A 14,949-nucleotide genomic window follows, 5' to 3' on the forward strand; every position below is an offset into this window, starting at 1 on the left:
TGTGGTGTAGCTTTCATTTGGTTTGCTATAAATACCCAAGTCCTCAAGCATTGTATATCATCCAAGGAAAAACAAAGCCTAGAGCTAAATAAGAAAAACTTTGCTAATTAGTTTGTTTTGTGAGCTTTCTTTAAGAGTGTGCTCTATTTTCTTCTTCTTGGGATCATTAGAGTTATCTTGTATACTCTTCTTATTCAACAGTAGTTGCATGAGTTTAAAGTCTCACCTGATACCATTTGATTTCCCATTGCATTTGGAACGCAGGCCCATGATTTAGCCAAGGCTGATGGTCTCCCAACATTGCTGCGAGATGTAACACACTATTCCCTTTATCATCCACTTTGCTGAAAACGTTATCTCTCATCGAGATATTTTTCCTTAGAAAGAGCCGGTACACATGGAGTTGCCTGCTCTCCACAGCCACCTGCACTACATTCTTTCTCTCCGAGTTAATGTCACGGATGGCCACGGGAAAAAGTTCAAGTATCTTCTCCACCATTTCAGTCACACCATTTCTTGCAGCAATCAAGAAGGGTGTTTCCCTCTTTCCCATTCGAAGGGTTATCTTCTCTCTCATTTCTGCCAATAATTATCCCAAGGTACATTTTATCTTGCACTTTAGAGATTGGCTAGCTAAATTAAGCTAGCTAGTGGCTAGCCAAATTAAGCTAGCTAGTGTCGTATTGAATCTACTTAAATTATATATCTTCGCTAGCTAAAACAAAACTATGTCTTCATAATTGAAACCCTGGGGTTTTTTTTTTCCCTTGATATATATATAATTCATGCATAGAAGCTAGAGCACCAAAGCGGTTACCTTCGGCAATTTTCTTTTTATCATTCTTTGCCTTACTTTCATCTTGTCGCGGAGGATTCACAACAGGCTGTTTAGTATTGCTTCCGACTCCGAGGGTGACAACTTCATCGCCATGATCAACTTCATAAGGCCTTGTTTCATCATATTTTTCGTTTTTGTGGGATGGTGCTGTCTGTGGATTAATACCGTTGTCTTCATACGCATACAAGGAAGCACGTTTTAGTAGTTCGTTCATGATTTGAACTGACCATTTGTGCTTTTGTTTCTTTTCCCTTATCCTCTTTATACCCTTAGACCCTGCAGTAACAAGGGAAACGTTTCTTGTATATGTTTATGGATGCATGCATGAGATTAAAGTACCAAGAGATTGGGAATTTCTTTTCAATACATGAACAGGTCCATACCCCATCCAAAAACAAACAGCAATGTTGCCTTTGAGAAAAGTTTTACGAACTCAAAGCAGGTGCTGTAATGGCTCGGAATTGATTGATGTTGCTGTGCTCCAATATTTGATTGCGATCCTATTTATTATTTTGAACCAGAATAATTATTTTCTTGTTATCAGTGAACGTAATATATATAGTACAACTCAGAGCTTATACCTGGATTTCTTCTGTTCAGAGCAACCGTAGGTCGAACTACTACTGGGTTCTCTGTATCTGCTGAATTTTTTCGGCTTTCCCCCTGATCATCTTCTTTCCTATTGGTAACTGCATGCAAAATATACAATTATGCTTATAGTAAACTCTATAGATTGAAAGTTTGACATTAAAATTAGTTCATCTAATATAAATTCACATACCAAATACTTGAACCATACTCCACACCAACCGAAAGAAGGTGATGCAAGTTTGATAGTTTTCTGGATATTTGGGATCCCTTCCATCTTTCAATGTCTTTGTTAGCTCGTCGTTAAAATGATCCGGTCGTTCCTCCCTTTTGAGCTTACCAACATATACAGCTGCCATACAGATAAATTGAGAAGAATGAGTACTTTAACACAAAACTTCTGTGATTCTAGCTTTTCGTCTTGATGAGTACTTTAGCACAAAACTTATGTGATTCTAGCTTTTTGTCTTGGTATATAACACTTACAATTGTAAATGATTTTGTCCCATGGTCCAAGCCGACTACCACTTGCAAATGCATAAGACTTACTGGCAAGAAGATGAAGAGGGGAGTGTCCTTCTTCATTGACGTAAAAAACTAGATCTTCATACAGATCGATTATCTGAAAGGCCAAATCTGTCAATCACAACAACAAAGTTGGTATTGTCAATCATATTCTTAATATAGAGAAACGTTCTCTTTCCAAACCGTCTGTCAACAAAAGATGTAAGCTTGTAAATATTGTGTATTTATTGGATAGGAGATTCAGATTCACAATTTGTCAATTTCAAAATACATTTAGGATAAACAAATATTAGTTAGTTGATACATGGAAGTATGCAATAAATTAATCAAATTAATTAAGTGATGAGGTTAATTACCAAAGTAGTCCCTAGCAATTGCACAATGCAAGATAGTATTACCGTCCTTCCTCCTGCAGTACTTGTAGCGTTGCTGATTATCATGAAGGCTGCAGATGTAGTGTAGACATAAGAAGGCAGATTTTTTACCGTAGAGAGCAGCCAAGAAGAGAGGGGTCTCATTTTCTTTGTTAAGAGCACCAACCAACATGGGATGGTGTCTGGCAATGCACTCAGACATTCTCACATTCCCCATCGATGCTGCAATGTGGAGAGGGGTATTCCCTCGCTCGTTTCGAACTTGAAGCAGCTCGTTTGTGGAAACCAGTTTTACTAGCTCTTCAATGTGCTCTTCTTGGCCATCGGACACTGCTACATGTAATGCTGTGTCACCTGACTCCGTGATCTTCGCCGTGTGTGCTCGAGGGTCAAGCCTATAGGTTCTAACAACTTCTTTCCATTGGCTTGTTAGGGTGATTTTGAACAAATATGTCTGCATGACCTCCATGTCCATATTCATGATCATCATGATAGAACTGCCACTTAATTAAACAGAAAAGAAAACGAGAAATGGCTTCTTTCGATTTACTAGTTCTTTTCATATATAAGATTCCATGAGGGCGAGAAGTAGAGGATATATATGGCATTTTCTTTTTCCTGTATCCCTTTTATTTTGACCAGTATTAATTATCTCTTCCCTTTACACTTGTTTTTATGAAAGGACGATATTATTGACCAATAGTATCTCCACCCTTTACACTGTTTTTTTAAATGATGATATTCTACTTTAATTTAATCATAATTACATAAATGAGAATTTGAACTCAAGTGCATAAAATGAGTACATTGACCCTAAATAATGTTGCTATGCCCATGTCAACTATCATTTACACTTAATTAATTTGACATGCATACACAAACATTCTCTATAATTGCATGTGATCAATATCTTAGTAGATAGGGTATTGGGTTTCTACCATACATGCCGAGTTCGAAACTCCCCCTCTCCCCTAAATCATTACAACAGTTTTTAACTCTCCTCCCTACCCGTTATAATAGTAAAACTTAAAAAAAATAAAAAGTTCTCTCTTTATAATCCTTTTTCTTTTTGTCATTCTCTCTATTACGTACTCTTTACACTTGTTTACACTTTGCTTTGACGACTTTCATGCATGTTCTGTATTCTCTACCCTTCTCATTTAGGGGGTTTAGAGTCCACTAATGATCATTTGGAACACGCAAGATATCACCCACTAAGCTTGATTTGGAATGACTTTTCTTGCACTACAAGTATTTGATGCTGCCACAGATTTACTTTCAAGTAAAACGTTCTGGGTAGCTTTGGTACGTAGTTTAGTTTACCCCTTCCCGGGCTTTATGTGTAGTTAGCAAAGCGCGTATACTCAATTGACCATGTCATAGACAAACCCGGAAAATACTTGGCTGGTTTAGTTGTTACGGTGACTTGCCACATGGGTTTTCCTATTTTGTTTGTTCTAAAATAAACCAGAGATTTTTTAGTGTGACTGGCACACGAGGTGGTACATCACGTGTTACTATTGAGATATGTGGGTTAAAAAGTTAATAACTTAAAAAATAAAATTTTCCATCATTTACATAAAACCACATGGTTTACCACCCATGTTCCCGTCACAATGAAATATTTCTCAAAACAAGCAATGAGTCTTGGGACATTGTTTTTTTCCGAAGCTCCAAGTCGCTAGCTAGATCTTTTGGCCCTTCTAATTAATTACTGCATTTGGGACCAGTTTTGATTGGAATTTTTGAAGCCTTTGGCAGCTTATCAACTTATTTGAATTTCTGTCAAATTGTAAGAACTTATTCCACTCCACACACATCACAGATAATCCAAAAACATTATTAGTATAAAGATCCCTCCAAAATACTAATACATTATTAGCTCGAAACAAAAAAAATAAAAGAGCTTCGTAAGCATGAGCACACCAATTTGATAAAACTCCGGAAACCATAATCATACTGCTAAGACGTTGAGCTTGAGCTTGAGTTTATGCCCTAATGAACTGCACAGCATCAAGCTTTGCAGGAGAAATATAAGGATCACCAACAATGGCAACCAAATCCCTATCATCACCATTCAAATAAGCCTTCAAAAACGCCACAACAATCCCACCCACAGCCTTCCTCATTAGCTCCCTCGGTCCCTTCCCATTTTCACACATGCACCCCGACAATGCCCCAACCACGCCCCGTGGATCGTCGTCCAACATGTCCATGTGCCCATAGTCCTTGACAACAAAAAGTGCACATGGGGCTTTGCATTCATAGAAGAACTCCTTGTGGTTCACGCCATCTAGGGCACATGGTTGTGCCATGCAAGCATTCTTCGGTTCCGGTCCCAGTCTGGTCCCGATCACTGCGACCGGAATCGAGAGGTTGAATGACTGAGGGGAATAGGTGAGAATATGGGGATATGTTCTGCAGTGTTGGTCAGCACCCGCCACAGGGTCAATGCCTATGAGGACTGATATTTTGAGGGAGAGTGAAGATTTGGCATGCCCAAGTGCTGTTGCAAATTCTGTTTTCCCACCTCTGCTGTGGCCTGATAGAGCAACTTTGGTGAAGTCTGCTATAACATTTTCTGGCAGCAGGGATTGGAGGCCTTTTGGTAACCAGTTTATGACTTTTGCCCCTAACTCGATTTCCTCAGGTCCACTTGGAGGTACATACATACCCACATAACTAATCAAAATGACAAAACCCAACTCACAAATTAATTTTGTTGTCAGACAATGTATTAAAACTATGAAAATTGGCCAAAATAATCCTAATTTATTTTTTCAAATCATGAAATGATCATTTTTTAAATATGGTCGATATTTGATGGATAGGTGTTTAATACATGATTGCTATGCAGTCAATACTGTATCGCTATTATTTGATTTTTTTTTTTTATCTGTTTAGCAATTTGGATTTAATTTTTGATCATTTAATAAATTTTCCTTAAAACTAAAAGTTTGTTTGGAAGTTCATTTAAAATGGTGAAAAATATTTTTAGATAGGGTAATACTAGGGAAACTTAATTTGCAAATTAAATAATTTATCACCAATAAGAAATAAACATGTTAATCAACACTTAAGTAATATTCAATCATCAACTTTCATATTATTTAGCTTACAAAATGTGGTGAACAAATTTTGTCTACCTCGCATATTATCCTTTCAGGGTTTAGGGTTTAAGGTTTAGGGTATAGGTAATTAAAGCACACTAGGAAACAAACTAGTACAAAAAATACTTTGGGTGACGTAGGTCCTTCGTCGCGCAAAGTCAAAAAAACGTCGCGCAAAAATTTGCGTGACGAACCTTCGTTGCGCGACAAGCGTCGTGCCACGCCTGTGAAAGAAGGTTTTGCGCGACGAAGAAGTTACATGCGTCACGCAAAATGTCTTTGCGTGACGTAATAACATGCGTCACGCAAAGTGGGTGTGCGTCACGCAAAGTGGGTTGGCGTGACATAGGATGCGTCACGCAAAGTGGGTTGGCGTGACGTAGGATGCGTCACGCAAAGTGGGTTGGCGTCACTCAAAGACACTTTGCGTGACACATACCTACGTCACGCAAACCCACTTTGCGTGACCTATGGAACTTTTTCGTCGCGCAAACTTTTTATGTTTTAATTTTTTTTTAATTTTTTTGACAAAAATATTTTGGATTTATTAATATTTTGGATTTAATTTTTAATAAATATTGTAATTATTCTAAACAATAAACAATAAACCAAGAAAAAGTTTAATTATAAACCATATGAAAATGTGCATACAAGATGTCTAAACAAAAAAAGAAAAAACTACAACAAGTAGTCTTCTAGGTTTGAAAGCTGCACACAAAAGCCCGAATAAATGTAGAGCAACATCTCCTGAAACAAAAAACAGAAGCAAATCATACACTCAGGCGACGAATCTAACGATATAAACAGAACACCCTAAATTAGATAAACAAAATTCATACACAAATTCCATCTGAATATCGAAAGTTGTCAGCAAGATTCTATCACCTATGCAAATATCTCCATCATCATCACATTCAAATCAACTTTAGTTAATTGAATTAACTTTAATAATTGTAATAGGAAGTAATGATTATGTCCAACCTTCGGGACAACATTTGTAGGCTATATCTGCAAAAAAGTACTAAAAAAGTAGAAAAACTCACCAACGAACGCCAGACGTTAAAAAAAGGGACCCTGATAAAATCGAAAAACCAACAAAATTCGTATCAACAGGAGATAAGATAAGGTGTAATAATGAGGCTACATACCTTATTATATACCTTGAGCACAAAGTCTTTTCCTGCAATTTGATTTGCAATTTGAGCGAGAGGAAAGTCTGCAATTTAAGCAAGAGGAAGAGGAAAAGAGGTCTGCAATTTGAGGAAAAGAGCTCTACGGAAAGAAAAACCGAGAGGAAAATAGGATAGGATATATGGTTGCAAAACTTGGAAAAATTGAAAAAAAGCGCCTATTTTTCGCCAAAATTATCAATTCGCGTGACGTAGGTATACAATTCGACGTCACGCAAAGTGGTTTTGCGCGACGATTAAAGCGTCGCGCAAGGTTTTTTTATTTTTTTTTTTAAGTATTAAAAAAATTACCAAAAATGTGACTTTACTCCTTTCAAGTTCAATTTTTATTTCACATAAACCCCACAATAATATATTATTCTAAAAAAAACCCATAATAATTTTTTTTACATATATATCATTCAATTTCTTAAGTGTTATAAGCACAAAATAAATAAATTAAAATCTACTTAGTAAATACATATACCATTGCACTTGATGGGAAACACATTGTACGAAACTAGTTTCAACGATCCAACCGTCAAACTTGTTTGTATATGCTTCGAGATCGCATACGCCAAAAATAGGAAAAAAAAACATTTAGAGATCAAGTAACGCGACAAAACTTTGATCTTGGTGATTCCACAGGCTTAATCTTGAACTGGTTTCCTCCCATCGTTGATTTTCCACAGGCTTAATCTTGAACTGGGCTGGAGGATTCTTTTGTTCTCCCCCGAAGGTCTGAGCTTACTCCTTTTATCTGTTTCTTTGTTCAATCTCTCCAATTCGTATTGAAGAGGGTTAGAGGATAACTCAGCATATGCAGTTGTTGCTTGTCTCCACATGCTTCAATGTATCATTTTCACTTGCCTTACTTGCTCCCCTTTGCAGAAGTGGTCCCTTCTCTGGAAGTGTATCAACCGTTGAAGATGACTACTCGAGAGCAACGCTAGGTAAGCAACCAGGGAATAGATTCCAGGCAGTCGGTTCCAGATCGGAAGACTGACTCCAAGTGCCGGCTGATTGCTTCTTTCACTTTGCCATGCGAGTAAGAACAAGGACAAAGAAAAAGACAGGGAAAGAGCATGATATGAGATACTTTTGCTTTTGACCTTGATGATATGAGATACCTTTGCTTTTGAAGAAGCGGTGAATGAATCAGCACATGTATTTGTTGTGCTTGTCTCCACATGCTTCGATCTACCGTTTCCTCCTGGGTCATCTGTACTCCAGGCATCTGGTATCTTCTTTGGGGAAGAAGAAAAAATTGAGTATTTCGAGAGGCTTTGTTGGGAATGCGCCCTCAGAGGTGAGGAAGAGTTGGGCATTTTCTTCAGGTCTGCCTTGCCATAAAAGATGAAGGTCGACATATATAGGGATTTCCCAATAGCAAGTGGTGGTACTGAACGAACGCCTCTTTGATTTCTGAGCTAGCGCCTCTTTGCTTTTTGAACAAACGCCTCTTCGATTTCTGAACAAACGCCTCTTGGATTTCTGAACGACACGTAGTAGTGCGGATGCAGCTCTGTCAGATATCTTTTGACAAAGTTGCACGCGTTTTCTGAAAAGCAGAGAAAGCGTCGCCGAACTTTACGCTTGTCGGCAAAAGTGTGTAGTTGCGATGATGACCTCCACGTGTTTTCAACTTTGTCAGAGATCTTTTGACAAAGTTGAACGCGTTTTCTGGAAAGCCGAGAGAGCGTCGTCGAACTTTACGCTTGAAATTCCGGCTTTTTGAATCGGTGGTCTTGTCGCCTTGGCTTTTTATAGAGGTATCGATCACCTCCAACATGCACACTTTGAAGATTGCCCATTCTTGAAAATCGTCTCCGGCCCTTTTAGATTTTACTCCATCCAACCCTTCTCTTTGAACACCTTTGAAAAATGGCTAACCCATCTAACCTTTGCTTAGATTTGAGTCTCAACAGTGATCCGATTGCGCCCCGTCAAGGTAATGTATGGCGCCCTTCTTTTTTATCTTCTAATGGCCCTCTTACAGGTGAAGACTCCATGATGACGGATGCAACAACAGCTACGATAGTAGCTAGGAACCTCCTCACTCCTAAAGATAGTAGGCTGCTTTCAGGACGGTCCGATGAGTTGGCCGTTCAAGAGTCCCTCGCTCTCAATGTTCAGTGTGCAGGCTCTGTGTCCAACATGGGCCAACGCCTACTTGCTCGCTCCCGTCAGGTTGAATCGTTGATGGCAGAGGTGGAAAGTCTCAAGCAAGAGATCAAACAGCTTAAGCACGAGAATAGAAGTTTGCACGTGCTTGCAAACAATTATTCGACGGGCATGAAGAGGAAGCTTGATGAGCTACAAGAATCTGAAGGTCGGATTCAAAGTGACCGTCAACGGCTTGCGGCTTATCTCCAGAGGCACCTTTTTCCTGGGTCATCTAGCGTTCCACCAAGTATTGAGGCCTCGAATGATCCATCTCCGATGCCTCTCGCTCCGATGCCTCCTGCTTCGATAGTTTTGCCACGTAGTGGGGCTTCACGTAAACAACCTTTGTGAAGGCTACATCTGCTTTATTTATTATTATTTTTTTTTTCAAATAAGTAAACGTTGCAAAATATTATTCTTAAAGGTGCGAACGAGTGCTTCGTCAATGTTTATGGTTTTCAAAGAACTTAACGATTTAACGGTAGTTTTAACTCCTTGACCCTATATGAATACAATGAACTAATTCGATCGTCAATTTAAAGTCTCTTAATGTGTATAATAATAAATTTAAAATTTAATGCAATGACATTAAATAAGATATCTATAAAACAAAAATATAATATGAGTTTGAATTCAGTACACATTAAGAGACTAAAATCAATATACAATCTGACACTAGATTTTTATTAAATTTTAATCGTCTTAAAAGATTAAAGTTCAAAAATACAATTCTCGACTTGCCAATCTATTTGTTTACTAACACATGGAATTGAAAAAATTTAGCTTGTTAGTTACTAACACGTGGATCAGGAATTTTAACCAATTCGAAGGCTCGTTGTTTGCATATTCATTTGTTCTTTTCATTTTCATTCCCAGATTCTAAATTTCTCTTGTTTCAAATAAGTAAACGTTGCAAAATATTATTCTTAAAGGTGCGAACGAGATAAACCATCCATAGATGTAGGTTTTAAAGTGTAAATAAGGTGTTGAAGGAATATTGAATGAGGTTGCATGAAAGCATGGCGAAAACATTGTCAAGATCCAAGGGAGGTAGCTGCTGCAACTAGTTTGCAGTTTCTACCACCCAAACTGATTAAGTAAAGAAAAAAAAAGTCGCTGACTTTGCGTGACGTATGTGCACTTACATCGCGCAAAGCTGTTTTGCGCGACGCCACATACGTCACGCAAAGATGTTTTGTGCGACCTAAGTGCACGTGCGTCGCGCAAAGCTGTTTTGCGCGACTCACGTAGCCCTGCGTCACGCAAAGTCAACAGAAAAAAGGGTACAAATTACTTGCTTCAGCGCCAAAATCGTGCGGGACGCACAAAACGTCGCGCAAAGTGCAGTCGCGCAAAGGCCATTTGCACGACGTTTTGTGTTTAACGTCACGCAAAACATACTTTGCGCGACGCATTTAGCTGCGTCGCGCAAACATGTTTTTGTACTAGTGAAAAGTTCTTATAGGCATAAAAGCATTTTCAAACACTCATGATCCTTTTGTTGTAGTAGATTAGAGCTCAAATATCAAGGACAATAATTGTTAAAGTAGGAAAAAAAATTACACTATATGGCCTTAATATAGAATATTGTAAGACAATAGTACCTGAGGTGCTACAGCTACGAATCCATGAGAAGCTTTGTGCTGGAGTAACTCTTTGTAGAAATAGTTGCTGAGGTAGAAGCCGTGATGAAGCAAGATTACAGGGTAGGTGCCGGCAACCGTTGGTGTAACGATGAACAAGGGCCTTGGAGGTGCTGAAGAATCAAAGCAGGAAGACAGTGGCGTCTCCTCTGTGATGCATTTGAAGGTGCAATTTCCTTGATAAAAAACAGATGCAGTCCGTGCAGCTGACTTAAATTTTTCCACAAGTGCCATGGGGCTCATTGTCTGTGAGTACTACGTAATGTGAGCCTACTAGCTCTTTCTTATAGTGAACCAACTGCTGGCAGCAAAAATGGGAAGATCAGTTTGAACTTGGCTGAAAAACTTGACAAACAAATTACATGTGATGAAATAAGGAGGGGAGGCGATTTTGTCACACCTTTCCTAATGAGAACAAGGCAATTGAAAAGGAAATGCCTTGAGTAACACATGGAAAATGCAAAGCTGTTGTTATGTCGTAGGTCTACTCGGAGAGGTCGTAATAAACAAGAATGGGGACTACTAGGCTTTTGTATCATAGTAATAACTAGTAAATTTTGCCCGCACGTTGTTGCGGGAGCGAAAATATAACTATAAGAGTATGTTTTAACATGTAAATATGCAAAGTGTTATAAATACTAAACAGAAAATGGAATAAATATATTTACAAAGCTGTCAAAATTTATATAACTTACAGAAAAGACATTATCAAATGCCTTATTAGTATACAAAAATGATTAACCTAGTATTCCACCTTGATAATTCATGTTTGGATCAACTATTTGCACAAAAAAATGTGATTCCATACTTGTTTGTTTTGGATAACAGATGCCAACATCCTTTAACACATGAGCAAAAGTTTTTTGGTTGAAGCAGTCACTGCAGAAAAAATAGTTTTGATCATCAGAGAAAAAAAAGAAGAAGAAAAAAAAACAAAGAAGCTACAAATGAAAGAAAATGTTAATACACATGTAATAAATAGTTTGAAACAACCAATAATAAACAACAGTTACCAAATAGAAAACAAAGCTTACAACTTAAATAGAAAAGAACAATCTACTGCTGCAAGCAACATAACGTCCACTTTGCAGATTTTTGTGGAACCACTGTGCAGGTTTTGTGGAACCACTTTAAAAAATTCAAATCTTTAAGCACCTGATGATAAGTTGAGAGATTACTTTTTGATTATCAAAACCACTACTGGATTTATGCAGAAACAAAATCTCACAATATTATAACCACGACCTTATGCATAATAGGAACAACATTATAATCATCTGTCTACCAGAAATTAACTCTTCTACAGCAGCAGCAAGTGTAACATTATGTTGTGAAAAAAAATCGTCTTTAATTCAAACCATGTCAGAGACCAAAAGTTAAAATTAGTAGACTCCTTTGTTTGGTGTCACTCAAAAAGTGAATAATCATGCAAATACTATTAAAGGTCTATGGGCTGCTTACTGTGGTGTGGCCACTGTCTGAAGCAGCAAGAACCATTCTGACTTAATACTCCACATGTTTCCTGGCTTAAGATTGGAAAGAACACACTCTCCAGTTCTGCCACGGAACAATTAATATGAATAAACATTGACAAAAATTGATAGTAACTTAATACCCCCAAGAAAGTAATGAGCAAGTATGAAATTGTGAGTCACAGTCGGAGTAAGAGTAAGACCAAGAGAAATATTATATTGTGAGATTGTGAGCAAGAGTGAAAATAAGAGTGAGAGTAACACACAGAAATTCTACAAAGAAAACAAAAAAAGATCATTCGCAATAGCTTAAACCAACTCGGTCCCTCTCTTTATACATTCCTTCACTAATTCCTCCCTAAATACCATGAAAAAAACAAATCAGAATTTCACCCACTGAACAAAAACCCATCAGCATAGTGTGATAAATTCATTATTTCACTTATGACTGCCACTTTACTGATGGGATTAATCCAAATAAAATCCCAATTTCCAAAAGTAAATTTTCAATTAATTTCTCAAAAGCAATAATTTCAAAAAGCCCAGAAGTATACAAAATATTACCAAAAAATAGAGATATATTGAATAAGTAAAGAAAAATAACTTAGAGAAGGGGATGGAGGGGAATCTGTGATGAGGGTCGAAGGCTATGAGATTACCCAGATCGACTTGAAAATGCTGCTGTCGGGTCTCCATTGCCGCTTTCCTGCAGTTGCTTTTCATCCTCTCCATTCGACAGTCCAGGTCTGCAATCCAAAAACATACAGAAACAATTAGCTTCGCGGTCGGATTATCAAATCATGCGGTTACACGACCGACATGCACGCAAATAAAAAATTCATCAATTTGTTTTTTCTGAATCCATAATTCAGATTGGAGTTCGAATTCAACGGAAAAAAAAAAAAACATAAATCCATCAAAAATTTTGCCCAGATGAAAAAAGAAATAAAGGATGAATTAGAAGCTTTTAGCAAAAGAGTTTACCTCAACAGGCCTCTCTCTCCCTCTCCCCTGTAAATTCACCGAACCTAGAAAAAGCCATCTGTAAATTCAAAACAACACGCAAAATCACAAATACAAAATTCAAACAAAAAATCCATGTGAACATCGAAAACCACAAAAACAAAATTTGAAACAGCAACACGGAGAAAGTCACGAAACTTACCAAAAGACTCTAGATTTCGTGGGTAAAAAACCGATCCTGATCGAATCCAAAAACTGATGAAATAGCCGATGAAATCTGCAGCCACCGAGAGGTTTTAAAATCACAAAAATTTAAACAAAGAATAGAGAATTCAAAAACCAAATCCAAAACAAATATGCCGAATAACTCACCAGGAAACCCAAGGATTCTGCAGGATTGACGATTTCCTGAAAACCAAGCCTTTTTAGGTTTAAACTTTCTTCCCGAAGGCAACAGATGTAACATTCTTGGAAAGAAAATTCGATCACGAATTGAAAAAAAAAAAAGTGAAAGAGAGAGAGAGAAAAACGAACCTTCATACGGAGGCTAGGGATCCGGAGCTCGAGAGAGATCGAGAAATCTGTGGAAGCAAATGGAAGAACCCTGATTTTCCATCGTTCTTCCGTTCTAGGATGAGAGAAACGGAAAGAGAAGGAAAGAAGAGGAAAGTGAAAAGTGGAAGATGCTGGAAGCACACAACACGAAGAAATCGAGAGATTTCTATCGTAGCAGGGACAAAAACGGAATTTTACTGTATAATATACACAAAAAGTTAAACTTACAGAACAACTGAAGGGCAAAACAGGAATAACACTGGCGAAGGAACAGTAAAAAGGACACAAAGGGAATTAACATGAAAGTTAGGCGTTTAGTATATATAAAATTTGTGAGGTCCAAATCAAGTGGGGCTAACCCTAAAATTACATTACCAGTACTCCTGTCACCTTGTGTGAGTGGCTGAGGGCTAATTTCAGAATTTTTGTCCCCTATGCCAGGTACCCGGCCGGTGCTGATATTTTCTTTTTCATTTTCCTTTCTACTTTTAAATTGTACAAAGGATGCACTAAATTAAGTTTAAATTTTTAAATGCACTTGTTAGGTTGATATTATATGCATACTCGTACCTCTTTTACCTATTATTTAGTCATGTTTTGTTGCTAGATTGTTGGATGTAATGTGTTTTGTGAGAATTTTATAGAAAATATGGATTGAGAACAATATGTAGATTTAAGTAAAAATACGAGAATACCTGAAGAATTACGAGTTGGGTTGCTATCATGTGCCGTTGAACCTATGCAAGTAAATTTGGCTGATCAAGGAACAAAATCCAAATAGGATTAGGAGTGGTGCCGTGTTCAAAGAGGAAAAGGAAAAATGCTTTGATTTTGCTTGCCAACAAAGACTCGAATCCAAATCCAATTTGGATTTGCTAGTTCCTACCCTAATTCTAAAGGTTTGTGACATATATAGAGAGAGGGTATGGGAATTCTTTCTCACCACCACCAATTCATATTTTCCACCAAAAATACAACAAGGAGTCGAACGTTGCATTGCTTTGGAGCCGAGTAGGAGTTTCAATAATTCTTCTATGCCATTATTCAACCATGTCTATCCTTAGTCGGTCATAACTAGGCTACATCTTAGCCCTAGCAAAAAAAAATAAAATAAAATAAAAAAATGTTCATGATCGATCATAGACATGGTTGAATTTGATGGCATGGAAGAATTCTTGAAACTACAACTCGGCTCCTTGTATTTTTGGTGGAAGATATGAATTGATGGTGGTGAAAATGAATCGGTGATGAGTATGACAAGGTGATGGTAGAAGAAATGATATAATGGTTGCGATGGCGGCATTAGTGGTGATGATGGTGGTGACGATGTTGGCAATTGTCGGCAATAGGGTAGCAGAGGTGGTCATGGTTAAGAGGTGGTTACCACATGGAATGGTGAAAGTAGAAATAGTGATCATCCTTGCATTATGTGGGTGGGGAAGTATATCATTATAGTGAAATCCATCAAAATCTTTGGAAAAGAGGTTGGATTTGCTATGACAAATTGACAATAAACATACCATAAAAAGCCTCAAAGTCTATGAAA

At 37.7% G+C, this 14,949-nt stretch overlaps 1 protein-coding gene, 1 long non-coding RNA gene and 1 pseudogene across 6 annotated transcripts in view; all 3 read right to left on the bottom strand.

Moving 5' to 3' along the window:
• Positions 1-2,848, bottom strand: part of LOC125478502 — an 8,036-nt gene extending 5,188 nt beyond the window's left edge. Inside the window, exons 1-7 of the mRNA XM_048586688.1 lie at positions 2,308-2,848; positions 1,913-2,062; positions 1,620-1,778; positions 1,420-1,527; positions 1,222-1,338; positions 818-1,114; positions 227-579 (exon numbers count right to left, since the gene is read on the bottom strand). Coding sequence (XP_048442645.1) covers positions 227-579; positions 818-1,114; positions 1,222-1,338; positions 1,420-1,527; positions 1,620-1,778; positions 1,913-2,062; positions 2,308-2,815 — 1,692 coding nt within the window. The 5' untranslated portion in view covers positions 2,816-2,848. The remainder of the gene's footprint in view (positions 1-226; positions 580-817; positions 1,115-1,221; positions 1,339-1,419; positions 1,528-1,619; positions 1,779-1,912; positions 2,063-2,307) is intronic.
• Positions 2,849-4,121: 1,273 nt separating this feature from the next.
• On the bottom strand, positions 4,122-10,647 carry LOC103957192 (annotated as a pseudogene).
• A 384-nt stretch (positions 10,648-11,031) lies between these two features.
• On the bottom strand, positions 11,032-13,597 carry LOC125478503. Of its 5 annotated transcripts, XR_007259344.1 has the most exons (8): positions 13,383-13,597; positions 13,221-13,256; positions 13,051-13,125; positions 12,870-12,927; positions 12,545-12,631; positions 11,875-11,970; positions 11,448-11,568; positions 11,032-11,292 (listed from the first exon to the last, which is right to left on the bottom strand). It is a non-coding gene; the product is annotated as an uncharacterized LOC125478503 (long non-coding RNA). The 5 variants fall into 5 exon arrangements; XR_007259341.1 differs by lacking the exon at positions 11,448-11,568; XR_007259345.1 differs by lacking the exon at positions 11,448-11,568 and having other exon boundaries at positions 13,221-13,315.
• Between the last annotated feature and the right edge of the window lie 1,352 nt (positions 13,598-14,949).

This window comes from the organism of the source record quoted next, unplaced genomic scaffold (assembly GCF_019419815.1).
Source record: "Pyrus x bretschneideri cultivar Hongxiangsu unplaced genomic scaffold, Pyrus_bretschneideri_v1 Contig25, whole genome shotgun sequence".
NCBI classification, from domain to species: domain Eukaryota; kingdom Viridiplantae; phylum Streptophyta; class Magnoliopsida; order Rosales; family Rosaceae; genus Pyrus; species Pyrus x bretschneideri.